Source organism: Syngnathus typhle, linkage group LG10, assembly GCF_033458585.1.
Source record: "Syngnathus typhle isolate RoL2023-S1 ecotype Sweden linkage group LG10, RoL_Styp_1.0, whole genome shotgun sequence".
In the NCBI taxonomy this organism is placed as follows: Eukaryota; Metazoa; Chordata; class Actinopteri; order Syngnathiformes; family Syngnathidae; genus Syngnathus; species Syngnathus typhle.
Genome location: NC_083747.1, coordinates 918,812 through 937,671, shown reverse-complemented (window position 1 = coordinate 937,671; position 18,860 = coordinate 918,812). Strand labels below are relative to the sequence as shown.

At 47.4% G+C, this 18,860-nt stretch overlaps 1 protein-coding gene across 1 annotated transcript; it reads left to right on the top strand.

Annotated features, from left to right (window-relative positions):
• The first annotated feature begins 1,672 nt into the window (after nucleotides 1–1,672).
• On the top strand, nucleotides 1,673–3,433 carry utp11 (UTP11 small subunit processome component). Its single transcript, XM_061289017.1, has 8 exons — nucleotides 1,673–1,859; nucleotides 2,065–2,126; nucleotides 2,205–2,307; nucleotides 2,384–2,509; nucleotides 2,642–2,735; nucleotides 2,804–2,934; nucleotides 3,017–3,127; nucleotides 3,272–3,433. The coding sequence occupies exons 1-8, from the start codon at nucleotides 1,800–1,802 to the stop codon at nucleotides 3,353–3,355; spliced, it is 771 nt and encodes a 256-aa protein (XP_061145001.1). The 5' UTR covers nucleotides 1,673–1,799; the 3' UTR covers nucleotides 3,356–3,433.
• The last annotated feature ends 15,427 nt before the right edge of the window (nucleotides 3,434–18,860 follow it).

The following is an 18,860-nucleotide window of genomic DNA, read 5'->3' as shown; positions in this document are numbered from 1 at the left end:
GGAAGTCAGCCATTTTGTTCAATTCTCGTATGACGGAAGGAGCTCCCAATCCCGAGCAGGTACTATCCTAGACAGATGGCTGCTAGAGTTTTGAAATGTCTCGCTAACAGCCTTCATTTACTGTAAATGTTCTTTTCAATGAGTGGGTCACTAGCGATAAGACCCAGCCAGACATACCAAAGTCTTGAGCTCACAACACACACTCGCGCCGATCCAACAAAATGTCAACGCTGATATTTCCTCGAGGTTCGTGAAAGAAACCCAAACGTCTCTGCGTCTGCGTCGTGTTGCTTCCAGTTTTGTTCAATTGAATTTTGGACGTCTTTAGCTGGCAGCCAATGACTTCTGTTTGCTAATGACGCTCAGACATCTGCTTTGATGTGATTTAAAACAACTTTCAAGAAAAGTTTATGACGACTCAATTAGCTGGATTATTTTTTTTTGAATGATAAATACCTTCGATATCATACTCATTGCGCTAGAAGCAAGCGGGGGCTGAAACGTGCGCGCAAGGATTCGGGGGTCATTAACAGGCCGCCGGCATGTGACATCATATGGAAACACTGATCCCATTCATTGGCCGCAAACATTCTGCACGCTGGGCAAATCTCGCACATGCAACAGACATTCCTCGCGGTTGTTGTGAGATGCCGTTTAAGGAGGCCCATTTTGCTGGGATAGCACAAATGGGAGTCTGGGTGAGATGAGCTCACTGGTGCCGTTGCGGCAAATAGGAATATAGAATTGGCCCGCCTCCTCCTCAGTCTTATCTCAGAGGATGGATGGATGGATGGATGGATGGATGGATGGATGGATGGATGGATGGATGGATGGATGGATGGATGGATGGATGGATGGATGGATGGAGGGATGGATGGATGGAGGGATGGATGGATGGAGGGATGGATGGATGCAGCATCTTAGAAAGATGTACGTCGTACATATTTATGTTCACTGCCTGCTTGTTGCTTATGAGAAACACCAGGGCTCATTTGCAACATTAGAACTTTAAGAAAGAATAAATAGCAAGTCATGTGAAGTAGTACACAAAAGATGGAGGGGCTAATTTCTCAAATTTTCTATACTAGAAGTTTTTGGGGGTTGGGAATTCTACCTTAGCCATATTAATAGTGTGCAGGATTATTTTGAGAAAACTTGGAAAAAGTCCTGTGGAAATTTGAAATGGGCCTGCCACATGTTTCAAATCTGTACCCGGGCTTTTTTAGATTTGTAGAAGATTCGTTGCAGGCTGCCCTGTGCAACCATTTCAACTTGCCGCCCCAACAAAAGTAAATATCTGATATTGATGGTTGAACACTGTACTGGTAAAGTATAAATGAATAATTATTTTGTCGATAGCACTCTTTACTGTCTTCTTTATCGTTAGTAGCCTGAATTGTATCTAATTATATCCTGCTTACGAGTCCACGCAGAGGACTACAAAAGTGTGCACTAGTGACCTCTCTCGTCTTTAATGCGCTACTACATTAAATGCAAACACCGACATAAGTGTTTTTTTAACAAACACTATTCTGCAGAAAATTTTAGTTTAAAAAAAAAATTATATTATTTACCGCATTTCACTCACGATTAGGCGGTCTTATGACCTGTTTTTCTTTTCTTTTCTCTTTGCTCGTGTCGAATCTGCGGAAGAGAAATGACGGAACCAAAAATCACGCGTTCCTCCTTACAGGGAAACAACATGGAGTAGATCTCATGCTTGGAGTTATACCAGTCTGAGATTGTTCATTTAAAAGGGTTGATCTTGTACGAGCAGCTATTTGGAACACTTCTCCAACATGTCGTCGTTCAGGAAAGCGCTGAAATCCCGACAGAGAAACCACCATGAAAGATCTCAGGTGAGCTTTTTGGAGGAGTTTGGGCTTGCTGCTAGCCGACCAAGCTAGCCCGACCTACCTCCAATTTAGTAAACAACACACCATTATGATTTTTTGGAATGTCATGATCGAGATTTAACTCGCGAGGGACCTCATATCAATCCCATCCAAGAGCACAGTAAGGGTTCTTTCAAATCGACACAATTAACGTGATTTCTTTCATCAGCCTGAATCTAGGAAGCACTTGGGCTTCCTGGAGAAGAAGAAAGACTACAAAAGACGTGCAGAGTAAGTTCAGTGGAGTCCATACACGTTTGAAACAACAAAACCTCAATGATCTTCATTTGTCGTGTTGCTTTCTATTAGTGACTACCACAAGAAACAAAACACACTCCTCGCCCTTCGCAAGAAGGCTCTGGAGAAGAACCCGGATGAGTTCTACTACCACATGATCAACTCGCAGCTGAAGGTAACTTGGCAACATTCATCCTCTTACCATGAGTGTATCCCGTTTGGTTGAGTTCATCATGTGCGCCCTTGATCAGGATGGAGCCCACGTGTCCAAGAAGAGGAAAACAGGACCGGAGTCTGAGATGACGGAGGAGCAGAAGAAAGTGATGAGGACACAAGACATCAATTACATCGAGATGAAGAGGGTGGCAGAAGCGAGGGTACGTTTCAAAACGACATCGTTTCGATGGCTGATGATAACCATCCAACAGGAATGATGACAACTTTTTGAACTACAATTCTTCCAATTTGTGTCGCGGGCCGGTAAGCCTTTCCTAAAATGTCTTTTTCAGAAAATCGAAAGGCTAAAGGGAAGTCTCCATCTTTTGGATGCGGCCAGCAAACAGAAAAACAAGCACACCTTTTTTGTGGATTCCAAAAAAGAAGGTAAACGCAAATGTGACAAGGAATGTTCGATACGTCCAGGGCTGTTGAGTCTGAATTGAAACTTACAGTGGAGTCGTTCGACCTGGCCGACCACCTGAACACCGTCCCCGAGCTGGTGGATCGAGTGTACAACAGGCCCACGATGGACACGCTGAGCAACAAACGCATCCAGGGAGCTGTGGCGCCTGGTAGTCAAAAGGTTTCAGATGTTCTTCATTCCTTTAAAAAAAAAAAACTCCCGCGTTACCGCGCCTTTATGTTTTTCCTCTCGTGCGTTGCAGAGGCTGGCCGAGCAACGCAAGCGCGAGTACAAGCTCCTTTCTCAACGGATTGACCGAGTGAAGAAGTTGTCTGTCATCAGCCAGAAGCTCCAGACCCGCAAGGACCTCCAGGTCATGACTCGCAGCAGATCATGTGCACAAATCTGCCATTCATTCAGATGTTTTTTTTTTTTTTGACATCCATGTAAATACTGTGCAGTAGTGAAAAGCCATTATGGTGAAGTGAACAAATAAACAATTTCATGTTTCCTACAGGATAAATATAAGAAGATCAAAGTTCAGAAAGAGACCCCAAACGCTCCGGCCATCTACAAGTTTGAGACCAAGAGGAAACGCTGACTTGCCACTCAGTTGACCGATTCATTTTTTTGACCAACTCATTTTCTTTTTAAATAAATCAAATACTAAACATTGAAACGACTCACCTGTGATTGGTTAATAAATGTTAGGGGGGGAGACAAAAAAGGCAGAGGGCAATGTTGTAGCTGTAAGTTGTATTTTGTAACAGTAGATGGCGTCATTGAGCTGCGAGACAATGACGCCTCAAGTTGAACGCAGAATGGACACTCATTAGGTCAGTGCTTCTCAAATAGTGGGGCGCCCCTATTTGCTATTCCTGGGGGGGCGCGTGTGACCCTGGGGAACAGGCTTTTTTTTGGCAGTACTAGAATAAAGTGTAATTGCGCGTTTACTACAGCAGGGGGCAGTGGCGCTCTCATTGTTACTTCTGTCACGTTTGCGACAGTGCAACATTTTAGTTAGGATAGTCACGGTGGGGAGGGGGGGCGCGAATAGTTTTCTTCTTGCTGGGGGGGGGCGTAACAGAAAATAATTGAGAAGCACTGGGTTAAATAAAGGTTAACCTAAAAAAAAAAAAAAAAAAAAAGTGAACCCTGAACTTTGAACCCGCGGTGACCCCGCGGTGACCCCGTGGTGACCGCGTGACCCCGCGGTGACCCCGCGGTGACCCCGTGGTGACCCCTGGCTGACCTTTGAACCCTGAACTTTCAACTCTAGTTAAAAATCGAAAATGTGCACATGACCCCGTGAACTTTGAACCGACCTTTGACCCCTGGGTGAACTTTGAACCGTAAACTTTGACCTTTGACCCCTAGCTAATTACGTTTTTTTTTGTTTTTTTTTTTAAACCGGCATAGCAGAACGATCCATGGTCTTCAGATGCCGCGCTGTCGCCATCTCCTGGTCAGTTAGTGAAATGCTTTTGCTGATGTTTTTTTTTCTCTCAATTAAAACAAATCAATTAGCCAGTTGGTTTTCTTTATTTAATATCTATTATCAGACAAAACCAAATTGTGAATCAGTCACCTAGGCTATAGCAGAACAAACAATCCATGGTCTTCAGATGCCACGCTGTCGCCATCTCCTGGTCAGCTAGTGAAATGCTTTTGCTGTTTTTTTTTCCTCTCAATTAAAACAAATCAATCAGCCAGTTGGCTTTCTTTATTTAATATCTGATATCAGACAAAACCAAATTGTGAATCAGTCACCTAGGCTATAGCAGAACAAACAATCCATGGTCTTCAGATGCCACGCTGTCGCCATCTGCTGGTCAGCTAGTGAAATGCTTTTGCTGTTTTTTTTCCCTCTCAATTAAAACAAATCAATCAGCCAGTTGGTTTTCTATATTTAATATCTGATATCAGACAAAACCAAATTGTGAATCAGTCACCTAGGCTATAGCAGAACAAACAATCCATGGTCTTCAGATGCCACGCTGTCGCCATCTCCTGGTCAGCTAGTGAAATGCTTTTGCTGTTTTTTTTCCCTCTCAATTAAAACAAATCAATCAGCCAGTTGGTTTTCTTTATTTAATCTCTGATATCAAAGTCAAAGTCAAAGTCAGCTTTATTGTCAATCTCTCCACATGTCACAACACACAAAGAGACCGAAATGACGTTTTTCTCTATCCCACGGTGACGAGACACATAACACGATAGACATACATGTACGCGACACAATATAAAAACAAGAAGGCAAAAATTCTAACAATCAATAGTAAGAGTGATGAATAAATAATAAATAAACAGATAACACAAGCTCCTTGATGCGAAGAGTAGACCCGGTCCAGGAAGCTGTCGCCACGCGTAGGAAAATGAACATGCTGGCGAAGCCTCGGAAAAACAGACTTCAGGTTAGCATGATTCAAATCCCCAGCGAAGATGGTGAAACCGTCAGGGTGCGCTGTCTCTTGTTCACTGACAGCCTGGTACAGTTCACTAAGAGCCGCGACCCTGTCGCCTTCGATGTTGGAAGGCGGGATGTAAACCGCGACTAGCAGAATCGCGGTAAATTCCCTTGGCAGGTAAAAAGGACGGCACTTAATGATCACCAACTCCGCCAGTGGCGAGCAGTGCTCGCATACCACTACAGAGTCCCGGCACCATTCGTCACGGATGTAGACGCATATTCCACCTCCACGAGATTTCCCCCCTTGTACAATGGCCCGGTCCGCCCGATAGCACGCTAGCCGCTCCAGATGTACGGCAGAGTCCGGAATGTTGACAGTCAACCAAGTCTCAGTGAACACGAGCACACAGCAGTCCCGCACTGTCCGGTTTGTAGATTGCAGCAGGCGAATGTCATCCATTTTGTTGTCCAGCGATCGAACATTCGCCAGAAGAATGGAAGGCACGGCCGGGCGAGCAGGGCTGGCCGCCAGCCTGGCCGCCAGCCTGGCCCGGACGTCCCCGCGTTTGCCCCTCTTCAGCCTCCTCGCACACCGCTTTCGACGCTTCCCAACCGGGGGAGGAATAGCAGACGAGCCCGGCGACGCTTCAGGACGTAGCAGTCCGAGCTCCTTTGATGTTCCCGCATCAAAGTCCAGAACTCGACAAAACTCGCTTTTGCCGATGTCAAGCAGAACCTGCCTGCCGTACTTGTAGCACGACTCAGTACGACGAGACTGCCGGACAAACACTCATTAGACGGACAAAACACCGTTTGGGCGGGACAGAGAGAGGTCGCTGCGTATGCACGCGCCGCCATCTTGAATAGACAAAACCAAATTGTCAATCAGTCACCTAGGCCAGTGCTTCTCAAATAGTGGGGCAAGGGGGGCGCGGTGCTATTCCTGGGGGGGCGCGTGTGACCCTGGGGAACAGGCTTTTTTTTGGGCAGTACTAGAATAAAGTGTAATTGCGCCTTTACTACAGCAGGGGGCAGTGGCGCTCTCATTGTTACTTCTGTCACGTTTGCGACAGTGCAACATTTTACGACTTACAAGACAAGTTAGGATAGTCACGGTGGGGAGGGGGGGCGCGAATAGTTTTCTTCTTGCTAGGGGGGGGGGGCGTAACAGAAAATAATTGAGAAGCACTGCATTAGGTACATCTGCATTCTCCATCATATGCCACGGAGAAGCCCCACAGATAGATGCAAGGTTACCTCAGTATTAGAATCCACTTTCAATAAGATATAATTGTACACCATGATATGATTATATGAATAAAAACACCCATTATCTTCTGAAGGCAGATTATTGATGCATCTCTTCTTTTAAAGTGCTGGAGTACCTGAGCCACTGTCTTTACATTTCTGATGGCTGTACAATAATGAGGTGCATGTGTTGAGCATCTACCTGCTGCACGGCCTTCGACCAGCGTGAGCCGCCGAAGTCCGACAGCGGATCGCGGCAGGTGATTGATCGCCACGGTGGCAGCGGCTTCATAAACGTGGCCGATCCATCAAAGTCTCCTCTGCAAGGGAAAGGAGAGCGAGAGAGAGAGAGTAAGTCAGAAATGTCAGAGGAGCAAGAAGGGAAGCAGAGGCCTCCGTCCAAAAAATGATCAGGTGAGCCTGTATGCTTGGAAGGGAAAGACTTACTTTGGGTGACTTCGTTTCCATGACTCTAGCAACAAGTCATTTTGGGCAATAAGTTATTTGAAAAATACAAAAAATTATAGTACATATATATTTTTTTATTCATATTTAAAAATAAATAAATAAACGTGGCCCCCTCCAAAAATATTTCCAACCTCCAGTGAGGTGATACTGAAGGAATGCATGTACGTCTGTCTATATCTTTAAAATCCGAAAGTCGCCCATCGCTACCACGGCACCCCAGCAAAGAGTCCCATGGCTTTTGGGATAGTACAATGAAAGGACAGCCTGAGCAGAAACAGTGGCGCGTCTGTGCGGGGAGAGATAGCGAGGGTCCGGAACTACGCACACAGTGTTTTGACCTCCACCCCCTCGGCTTACGGAGGCAGGGCTCGAGGGTCTCCACGCACGCACGCTCTCTCGGGGCAGTGACGTGAGGAAAAGACGTGTTGCATTCTTCTTCCGTGCTTGTGACAACATCAATCATTTGCAATTCATGAGAAAAGTTCACAACTGAAATATAAATCACATCGGAGCAGCAGAAGTCAGTTTTTTTTTCTTTTTCCTCCATTGGCCACTTGTTGCCGGGCAGATTTGATGGGATTTAAGACAGCCCAATGCCAATCGTTTGATTGTTGTTATGGCCCGCGACAAATGTTAACAATGTTGCTAGGTCCCATTTTCCGCCGCCGCTTTTGTCTCCTCCTCATTCGTTTGTCGGCTCTCAGCCGGCAGGGCAGGTCAATGATGGTTAAGCGCAATTAATTGAGTACCAGGATGAAGAAGAGGGGCCGGGCCGGGCCGGGCCGGGCCGTGTGGGGTTCCAGTGTGGATTTTGGAGAGGGTTAGAATCCTGCAGGCTCCTTTAAAGTTGACGCTGGGTGTCACGGGGCCTTTTGAAGTAATGGATAGAGAGAGAGAAGCTACACAAGCGCAAGAGGAGGGGGACGAGTACCGTGCCAGGGGGAAGACACGAGAAGCAAAAAATCTTGACGGGAGCCAGTGACGTGTGTTTTTTTTTTTTCACGACCGCTTGAATGCATCGTGTGTGTGTGTTTAACGCAACGTCTGCCAAGGTTGGGGTTCACCAAACCTTTTTATAAAAGAAAAAAAAAAACGGGGTGCTAATGAGCCCTGGCTGGCGACAAGTACTCCAATTGATTAAATTTGCATGGAAGCCTAAATCATGACGGGGGCCCTCGCTACTCCCCCGCCCTTCCTTCCCGCTACACCTCCACATCAGGGGGTAACTCTCTGCAGGGGCAAGGGGCAGCAGCAGGGGTGTGGAAAGTGTATGTGTGTGTGTGTGTGTGTACGTGTGTGTGTGTGTATAGCGCACCCATCTGCCCCGCTATTACTGTCAGGCCATCATTCAGGAAGATGCCAAGCGCGTGCCTTGGGGAGGTGTTCATTAGGTTTTAACTAGCGGATGCGTCCTTGTCTCGCAGCCTCCTTGTGTCATTGTCTCGCTTTGATTGTGTGTGTGGGGGGGGTCAACACATGGGTCCAAGAGCTGCAGTGTTAAGTGTATCTGTGTTTATGATGAATACAGAGAAGAAGAAATTGCATTGTGTTATTATCTATTTTTATTGTTTTGGACAGCTTTCATTTGATTTGATTTCACCTTGGCCTTTCCTCAGCTTTGTTGGTCAGCCTCATGTTGCCACGGAAACAGCATTGTGGGTGTGACTAACCCATGTTTTCCTTTTTTTTCCATTTCTTTACCGCTTAGCAAGCAAGCGAGAGGACCATGAGAATCCAAATGCAAATTGAAACCGTTGAAAGAAACGCTGTCCGTGGTGCTGATGTCATCGCTGAGGTCTTCTGTTTTTTTCACGCGTGTAAGACGAGATGGGGGGTGGTGAGGGGTCGGCGTTTTCTGTACGGTGCACGCGTGGTTATCCCGGGTGATTGCGGTAATCATACGAGGGTGGGAATGCGGGAGGGGGCGGAGGTTAATCAGGATTTGTTCGTTAGTGGCCTGATGAGGGCCGCTGATTGTAATGTGATGCTGACGACCGCAGAGACAAACTGCCAAGAGAATCATTAGTGTTTTTTCGGCGTTGGTGTCGCCGGGCCTCTTTGGGAACACCACGACGAGAATATAAACAAACAAGCACTTGTCCGCGCCAAGTGGTCATTGCGGTGGACACAACCGAGCCGAAGAATCTGAACGGCTTGTGGGCGCTTCCAAAAGGAAAAAAAAAAGGGAGGAGGGGGAGGTAAATATGACCCCATGGTTTATCGTCTCATCTTGAGAGGGTTGCACCCCGCCTTTTTGCAAAGGGAGGAAAAGAAGAAGAGGGGGGGGGGATGCCATGGAGACCATTATGGCTGGCTCATCAGCCAAGTCCCTACAAGGGCTGATACAAATTAATTAACCTCATTAGATGCTGTGATTGCGGGTGTGATTATAGGGGCTGGAAGGGGTGGGAGGGGTGGGGCTTGTTTTTTTTTTTTTGCTGGCAGCCAACGTCGGGGCCATGATGATGATGATGATGATGATGAGCCGTGAGGTGTGGGAGAGGAGCCAAGATGCTGTGCATGGCTAATGAGGAAGCGCTACCTAGCTGAAAACATTCCCTCCCTCCTCTGTTTTATTGTCTTAAACTTTACGGGACGGTTAAACCATTTTAGTTAGTGGTGCTAATACGTAGCCACCTAGCATCCTGACAAAAACACGGCCAACGAGTATAAACATTGCCACTCTAGAAAAGCAATATTCAAATCTCCATCTATTTGTATTGGAAACACAACAAAGGCATCCTTCAGGCCCGAGCCAAACGCATCTTTTTTTTTTTCTTCTCTTCTTGCCGTCATCAGCAAGTCTGCCGCTCCTAATGAGTTTGAGGAGCGACTCAAAGCGCTGTGTGCCATTGGTCAATAGAGCAAAGTCAGAGCGAGAGCAAAGTTGCTCACAAGTGCACTTTGAGGCGACGCCTTGCCCTTCCCCTCGCCTAAAGGATGCCGTCCCCCCCCCCCCCCCCTCACTGCCCCCCCCACCTGACCTTCCTCATACGCCTTTTGCAACCAAATGGATACATACGTTTACATTACATGCTTTTTATCCAGTGGGAAAGGTTAACTACAAGCAAAATGGGCAAACGTTACATCCAATTCAATTACTGCGGGGATGAGACGGAATTATGTAAAAAGGAAATTCTAACACTCATTGTGCAGAGAGGGGGAAAAAACATCATCGGCAAAGTGATGCTAAAGCAAAATGAAAGCCGAAAGCAGACATGAAAGGACCCGTTTTTTATGGCAAATCCTGGAAATGATCTTGAACATTTTAGGCCACAATTAATCGTCAACAGATCAAATCTTTCACCAATAAAGGTTGGTCAATGCGGTAACAATGGAATTTGACCAAAATGGCAGCTTGAAACCAAAATGGCTGACTTCCTGTGTAGACATTTCCCTGCATCCTTATTGTTTGTTTACAACTTGACATCGGCAAAAACAAAAAACATTAGCGGCAAAAAGACAATTCAACCAAAACTATTTTTCTTAGATTAGCCTCAGAAGTTTACGCTAGTAACTCCTAGCTAATCCCGCAGGTCTGTTTACCTTTTAGCTTTCATAGCGCTCTGGCCTCCACGTCCAAATGGTCCTTTGGCTTTAAAAGTGGCGACTCCAGCTGCCAAGACACTGTTGAAGAAAATGAGTGTTGGGATGGTTATCATGCTAATTAGCCCCACTGTTTTGTAACAGCGTGCAGATTGGCGTGCTCACACACACACACGTTTTCAGAAACAGGCAGATAATTAAAAGATTGACTTGCTTGCTTCATTTCACACTTGGCAGCCACTCCAGTGAGTGACCCAAGTATTTGTGTACACACACGTATCCAAAAGTCAATTCCCCATAATATGTCCCCTTTAATGTTAATGTTAGATCGCGTTCGCTAATGTTGGGGCCAAAGCGATTAGTCAGGCCTTTTGAGACGTGGCTGTCTCCTGACTCTGGTTATCTCGCCGCACTGATAAGCGCGAGAGGCCCGTCAGAGGAACAAACGGTAAATACTTAAAACCACTTAAGGATTCTCGCCTCTTTTTTTTGCAGTCGCACTTTAATTAACACGCCAGATATCCTTGCAATGAGCCAATGCTATCTGGAGGTGAGGGGGGTGGGGATGGTGGGAAAGGGTGGGGGGGTCTCGGACCAGTTTTGAGTGTGAAAATGCATGCGCACTCTCGGTGGAAGTGTTGTTTGCGTGTTCTCCAGCTGTAGCCCGCGCCGCCATCAGATATTTATAAGCGGCTCATGAATATGGATGGCCGGCGAGATGGGACTGATGTTTGTCCTCTAAGAGCGGATGAAAGGGGAACCAAGGCGCTCCCTTTTCCCAGGCCGGGGGAACGGGATTGCTAGCCAGACTTGGGAAATATGCAGGGTACAAGATGGCGTCACGCAGATGGTGGGTGGGCTTTAATGACGGGCCATTTACTCTTGTGGATGTTGAGATTAAGCATGTTGAGGACCGCAATGGTGATACCTGCCGACGGTTCTTTTATAATAAGCCACAACGATACTCAGATGACATCCTAAACATGATGTTGGACAGGAAAGAGAAGCCTGAAAACCGAACAGAAGCAACAAAAGAACAATCTAGAAGCGTTCTTCTACGTAGCGACAGCGCTAATCCAGCGCGCTGCCTCGGCAACAGAAGACCAATCTTCTTCATTGTGGCAGTGAATTGCAAATGTCCTTGAGGGTAATGCCGCCAAATGTTTGGTCAGGTAGAACATGGCTGGCCTAAGTGACCACGGTAGAGGTCAGCGCACTGAAGTTGAACTGCGACGAACCTCTGCGTGCTCATCACCGAGTCATCTATCAAGCGCTAATATGCGGGCGCTAAGCAACCTGTCCGTGCATTAAAAGTCGCCCATTACCATAATGGGCTGCTTTTTAATAAGGCTAATCGGCCGCTGCGACCTTGCCCCGTTGCCGGCCAGGTAAAAGGACCCAGACGAATGCCGGAATGGACATATTTAGAGGCTAAAGGACCATTAAGGACTTTGGGCGCTTTCCGGGCTCTCGTCGTGGGGAGATGGGCAAATGGGTGCGTGACTACAAACAAGAAGAGAAAATTGGAATAAAAATGTTAGAAGACGTCAGCGTGGGTGCTATGTGGTACTTGGGGGCAGAATGTGAATCATTTGCCTCGGCAAAACTGGAGTGGTTAACATTTTGCTTTTTGTCTGAGCCTTTGTAATTGTGGACAAATGATCCCAGGAGTGGGACAATAATGTTTTTATGGGACTCTAAATGTTGAGCTCACCAGGGTCATCGTGGGAGTGTAACGTCCAACACGTGGCCCAGCTTGAACTCCGTCCGGCCCGTCCGGAGGGGGCTGGAGGAGGACCGGGTAGAAAGCGAGGACTCGCCACCCTCAGGGTCACGTCGACAAGTGCTCACTTTGTTCTGGCGGGAGACAACGGCCACTCAGAACACAAAGTACCTTAATGGGCAAACAAGAGCCAGGCTGGCTCTTGTCAACTGGAGAGATAATATTGCCCTGATGCGAATCCGTGCCTGGGTCGCCCACGTCTTGGCAGCCGCTGAATAAGGCCTTCCGGCTTCGGGCAACAAGCCTTCCTTTGTCTCTCGCTGGATGTTGATGTGGATCAGAATGGACACATTTTAGCATTAAAAGACTTCAGTTGGTGTCAACCAGGCAGGATTTGGCCCAAGCCACGAATGAAGATTCAAATACCGACAACGACAAGAATTATTTGGAGCAATCGTCAAGTTTTTCCAATTGATGATTAGAGATATAAATAAATAAATAAATAAATAAATAAATAAATAAATAAATAAATAAATAAATAAATAAATAAATAAATAAATAAATAAATAAATAAATAAATAAATAAATGCATTTTTTTTTTACTCATTCCATAGGCGCAATGGCAATAATTTGTCCTTTTTTGATAACTGCTGACGTTGGGCATCAGGCGGACGGACTTTGGTGAACCTTCTCCACCTGCACCCATGTGGTGAACTTGATAGCCAGCTGCTGCTCATACTGACAGATATCTTTCAGGCACACGTGCGATCCATCTCAGCTTCCGTCTGTCGCTTGTCACTGAGCATCAGTCATCTCCGTGCATCTGACGCAAGCGAGAGATGACAACATCCGCCGCTGCTTCAACCGATGCTTCTCAAGACAAAACGACGAGCGGCAGCCTCATCTCATCTTGTCTTCTGACTGTCCGGCTCAAAGCTCGACAAGGACTGCTCTCGGATATTTATTTTTATCGGAGAGTGAGTGCGCCAACTACGCGGTCGTTTCAGCCTCACACCTGAAAAAGAATGAAGCGTATTCTCATCGTGGTGATTCTACCACAGTTCATTCACTGATAGCGCCTGGCACAATGGCTCCGCAAAGGAGGGTCAAAGGTCACCGTGGGCCACCCACGTCACTGCGGTGCAAACAAGCCGGCGTGGAATGCCAACGGGGTCGCTCCGCTGCAAAACCTCGGGGGCTCGTCGCCCGACCATTGTGACACACCCGAGCGGGTTTAGCTATGCGCCGCCCCCGCCGGCCAATCTGCAGTATCAAAGGACCCCCAATCAATCCCATTCACGCCAAGCCACACATGGGCGTAGGCACACAACGGCCATCTCTGATGCCCTTCTGATTCGCCGCTGTGGCATTTAGCAGCAGAACTTTAGCCTGTGTGCGTGCGTGCGTGCTTGCGCGGCAGGGTGGGGGTGTGCGAAGGGTCGTACGGGTGACAAACGCCGCGGTGCAGATGTCCTCTCGGCTTCATGAATGGCGACTGTTGTGACGGTCATGGGGAAATGCGCTGGAGGCCTGGCCTACGCACTTCACTCCATATGAATGGATGGAATTCAACGGCGTCAACAATGTGGCCCCTCTACTATGCTTTCACTCCCAAACGTTCATTTTCAGCTTTTTTATCTTCCTCTATAAATGAGCTGGTTTATTGCCGCGCGCGTATTTCCACAAGTTCCTAAAAAAGGGTTTACTGGCACTTTGAATGTCTCTACCGGGCGCACCCCTGCACATGTTCAAAATACTACGAATAGTATTGCTGCATGATGCAATACTGCAAATACTTGGCCAGTTGTCTTTTCCACACTTTTAAAATCTCGCACCCCATCCAAGACCCTGGCAGAATCGGCGCACCTCCATTTCCCCTGAACACCCTTAAAAAAGTCAAAGCAAAAAATAATAATAATACTACAAACAAATGCTTTGTACTTGAGCAGTCTTTGCATAAGTCCTTCCGGAGAAGACTTGGCGCACCCCTCCACCTTTCTCAGCTCCTAAAAAAAGGAATTCAACTCATCCCGTGGAGCTCATGGCCATGGTCAGCTCATCTGCCTCTTCTGCTGCTCTTTCACATCACCGGGCGCAAGCGGAGAGGTTTGCTGGCTAAACATCCAAAGGCGAGTAGGAGCTGCAAGCATCACAGTTATTCTTGCCACTTTAATGCCATCAACACATCCATATGAAATCAGGCTGAGAGGGCGACGGGACAATAGCAACCATTGTGGTGCTCGGATCAGAAGGCCAAACAAAGGACCCCCCTTCCTGGTAGAGGACGGATGGACGGACGGACGGCCAGTGACGTGATTGTTCCCTACTGGGGACTACCTGGCATTTGTCACGCTCGTATTGGTTTTTGGAGCCATGTGTTGATGGCGCTGGCATTTTTGTGAATGATGATGCTTGATGGATGCTGATGAGGGTCCAATGGAAGGAAGGAAGGAAGGATAAGAGGTGACGGCACATTTTGGAGTGACTGCAAAGGTGTTGCACGTTGCATGTGTGTGTGTCTGTGTGTGTGTGTGTGTGTGTGCGTGTGTGTGTGTGTGTGTGTGTGTGTGTGTGTGTGTGGAGGGTGCGGCGTGCGGGAGTGGGCAAACGTCGATGGCCGTGTCACGAGTGAGTGATAACTGTGGTCCTTTCAGTACTGCGAAGTGCGATGTGATGGATGGATGGATGGATGGATGGATGGATGGATGGATGGATGGATGGATGGATGGATGGATGGATGGATGGATATTTAAAATGAAAGAATATACTAGGGATTTATTTAGGGGAAAAATATTTGACTGGGGAATAACAGACCAAATGAATAAATAAAATAACGTTTTGTGACGAATGCACTCCAGAGCAATTAGCATCATGTGACCCTGGAAGGCACATTTGCATCAGAGTGCATTCAAATGCCAGCAGCAAAACAATGAACATGCTGCACTCCAAGAAGCGACGGTGCACCTGACACAGCTTTTCTGTTTGATGGGCCCTGACTTTTCATGGCCACTCTTTTCATGGCTTCCCTGGCGTTTGAAAGGCTTTGTGGGCTCGGCGGTCGGCTGCTCCAGGCCCCGGCACGGCTACAGAGAGGCGGGCGGGCGGGCGGGCGGGCTGCTGAGGAACACCCCAGAGACCGGCGAGCGCAACCTGCCTGCTGTCTTTTCTCAGTCTTCAAACACGCCGAGGGAAACAACAAAGCTAATGCGAGTGGGCGCAGGGACCTTTGCGGCACGCCGCATGGCTAATTGAGCACATATCGCATACCGGCGCTGTCCGTCCGTCCGTCCGCCAACTCTGCGTATTACACCGTACGTTGATAAAGTGACCTTTGGGGGCATCTGTGGCTTGTGTCTCTTTCTATCCACACCTCCTAAATGAGCAGAAGGCTGTTTTGTCACTGGCAAAGTGAAGGCCCCGGGGCCAGCATTTAATTGCTTTGGCCCCGGCCCGCTCCAAAAGAGGTGCCGCACCAATTAATCCCCTTAGTACAGCGCCACGTCCTGGTCCCCCTGGCGGAGGCGTCCCGCAGGGTCGTTGACAACGATGGCTCCCCCCTCCCTTCCTCACAACAGCACACTGGCCGGCGCGGCACCTTTCATGTGTGTATGCAAGAACCCTGGTTAGGTAGCGCCGTCAATTATATATAGACCTGAAGTTGTACTATTCACTTCGATAAAAAATCGAAAAATCGATAAATATAAAGAATATAAGGAACGCCAGCCATATTGTCATGAAATGTGTTACTCCAAATGTCCGTTTCATCCTTCATTAAAGGCTGTACTCATGGAGATGACTCAGACATCCTTGCTGAGGTGCATTTTCAAAGTCTGAAGGGCATCATTACCTTTTTTGCGTCAGCTACCGGAAAAGTAAAAAGGGGGGACTGGAGCAATGGATTTTTTCTTTTTTTTTTTTAATGCCAAGGATTCACAATTAGAACGTTGTGACTGGATTCACAATTAGACGACCCCCCAAAAAAACAAAAAACGTGAAGATTTGAGAAATGTTCAAACATTTCGCAAATTTAAACAGCAAACAAAAAAATAATTGTTACTTAATTCACCACTTTAATTTCAAACTTATTACATTTGAACTGATATTTCTCCCCTCTCCCTAAAATTGGACAAAGTTGTGCAAAATTCTTATTTTTCACTCAGTCCTCCCCGCCCCCAAAAATTCAGACTTTTATTTGAAATGTTTCCAAAGTCCAAATCCCATCAAATCTTCTGAAATGATATCTGGGATGGATGGTTGGCCCATTTTAAGACCAGCAGAAGAAGAAGAAGAAGAAGACACCTTGAGTCAACAAACAAGCTCAGTGACGCTGCGGGCATGCAGTCTACAAAAGCGACAAAGATTTAAGTAATGAGCGCAGCCCAATTAAAAAGAGCCTTTCTCCTCCCCCTTCCTCCCTTTTCATCATCCCGGCTGAACGTCCTTCAGTCTGCTCTCCTCCAGCGCCTTGTTATTGATCACCTTTAACCCGCGTGTCAAAACTAGCATTTAGGCTCATCCCTGGGGCTGAGCGTGTGTCGATGGCACCCTGCCCCATAAATCATTAGCGGGAGGGGGGCGGGCCTGACTTTCACACACACACACGGAGGCCGACCCCGCACCCCGCGGGGTCGAAGGTCATCGACGCTCTCACGGATTAACGCCCAGACAACCCCCCGCTTAGCCTCTCGCCCTGCGTCCATTCCCTGGTGGGCCCCGGCGGTGGGACCTTCTTGATTTTTAAATAAGACAAAAGGTCGATTTCCTCTGTTCAAGTACGTGACTGCCGGTTGTCTCTTTGTCAAATCGAAAAGCGATGAGCGGCGCCGCTTCCGTTGGCTGCCAAACAAGTTCTCTCCCACAACGGCGCAAGCATCCCTTTCTTCCTGAACCCGTCTTGGGGCCGAAAACCCCAAGAGAAAGATTATAAATGATGATCAATTATAAATAGAGCCCAATGTGTTTTGTGCCTTAAGGGCCACCGGAGCCGCCATGGCATCCATTGGTCCAAGGCCACATGACAAGTCACTGTCCCACAACTTTCAGTTGCCAACTAGGCCACCCTCAAGAAGAAGAAGAGATTCAACCCTCGTCCGTATTTGCGCACAGCCAGCTGATTAGGCCCAAGACTGTCTCTAATCACAATGCCGCTCATCTGTGTAGCCTCCTAATTACACTCTGTCCTCCATTTTGTGACGCCTTCTTCTCCTCATTCATCTCTTCTGCTTTCGAACAATTTAACTAAGCCAAAATGTGTTTTTCTTTGATGACGCGTCAAGAAAACAACAAAGTGGTCCTGGCAATGAATCGATACAGAGCACAATTACGCAAGCCCATCTTTACAAGGTATTTGCTCTTTTTGAATCTCCGTGCGAGGCCCCTCCGAAGGCAACGCGCGACACGCTCAATGCTGCAAGGCCTCCCGTCTTGTATTATTTCTTTTCTCTCTCGCTCCACAACCTTGTTATTGAAGACGAGAAGGAGCTTTTTGCCTTATAGCTGACAAAAGCCTAGCTGGAATGAGAAAGAAAAGAATAGGGGACGGCGGGGGAGTGCAACCTTTAGCACGGGGGTCCGCCATGTTCTTTTCCACGCACCAATTAACTCTGCAACCTTGCGCTGGCAAGTCCAAAACGCTTTGTCAGCTGCGCCGTGCGCTTGTCTTCAAAGGTTCAAATACTGCTGCCGCTAATCACAAAGCAATTTACGACGAAATGCTAATACGGAATACAAAACGCCATCCATAAGATAGAATAAATAGCATCAATGTATAATAGGGGAGTTATCGTTCTTATTCGAAGGCAAATGGAACAGCAAAACAATATAACAATTCTCACCAGCATATATTCTTTATCCTCTGCAAAGAAAATCCAATATTACAGTTTACGGAATCAATTCGTTGTGAAACTCTTCATCGTTAATGTATGAAGGCTTGCTACCGCCCCCTGGCGGCCAAGGTACGCGCCCCGGATAACGTTTGAAAATGTCAACTAAAACATGAAGGCCTATTTGAGGGAAAAAAAACCCAGCTCGGCAACCACAGGCGGTCAGCGCTCTTCCCGAACTGCGGCTAATTCCCCGCACTAAAGCGTCCCTCCCGTAAAAGTAAAAGTGAGCGTAGCTGCCGGCCGGCCGGCCGAGGAGGCAAGCCGCCCAGATAGAACTGTTAGTCACTTTTGACAGACACCTGAGGCGGTATAAAATGTCCCTCAAAGGCGTGGAAGAGGCAGACGGGAGCGCCTCTCTTCTTCAAACGGCAAAGAGCAACTTTGTGAAGATGCACTTGTGTGTATCTGCGCTCTTACAGGAGGCCCGAGCGAGCACATGAAGGAGAGAGAAAGGTGGGGTAGGCCCACATGGCTACAAGGCCCGCTATCATAAATAACACAAGAGCGCTCGCTCGGGTCTCCATTCTCCCCGTCTCCTCCGGTTCACCGTTTCATATGGTAACGAGGTGTTTCTCCGCGTGGCCACATTGTTGCCCGGCTTTTCAAGTGGCTCCGAGGAGGAAACCTTGAGGTGGGGGAAGAGAGGGAATTTTTGATGAAAAAAAAAAAAAAAACGCCATTATTCTGTTCTATTTTTTTTTTCCGAGAAGTCTCCATTTCAGCCCCCTTACCTCCCTCTCAGTGGGATTTGAGTATTTATTACATAAACGGTAAAAAAAAGAATGGAGGGAGGAGAAGACGGAGGGATCTTTCACCCCCTTTCAGG

Coding starts and splice junctions, on each gene's coding strand:
- utp11 (XM_061289017.1), top strand. CDS start 1,800: ATGTCGTCGTTCAGGAAAGCGCTGAAATCCCGACAGAGAAACCACCAT. Junction 2,127..2,204: donor GACTACAAAAGACGTGCAGA/GTAAGTTCAGTG, acceptor GCTTTCTATTAG/TGACTACCACAAGAAACAAA. Junction 2,736..2,803: donor TGTGGATTCCAAAAAAGAAG/GTAAACGCAAAT, acceptor TGAAACTTACAG/TGGAGTCGTTCGACCTGGCC.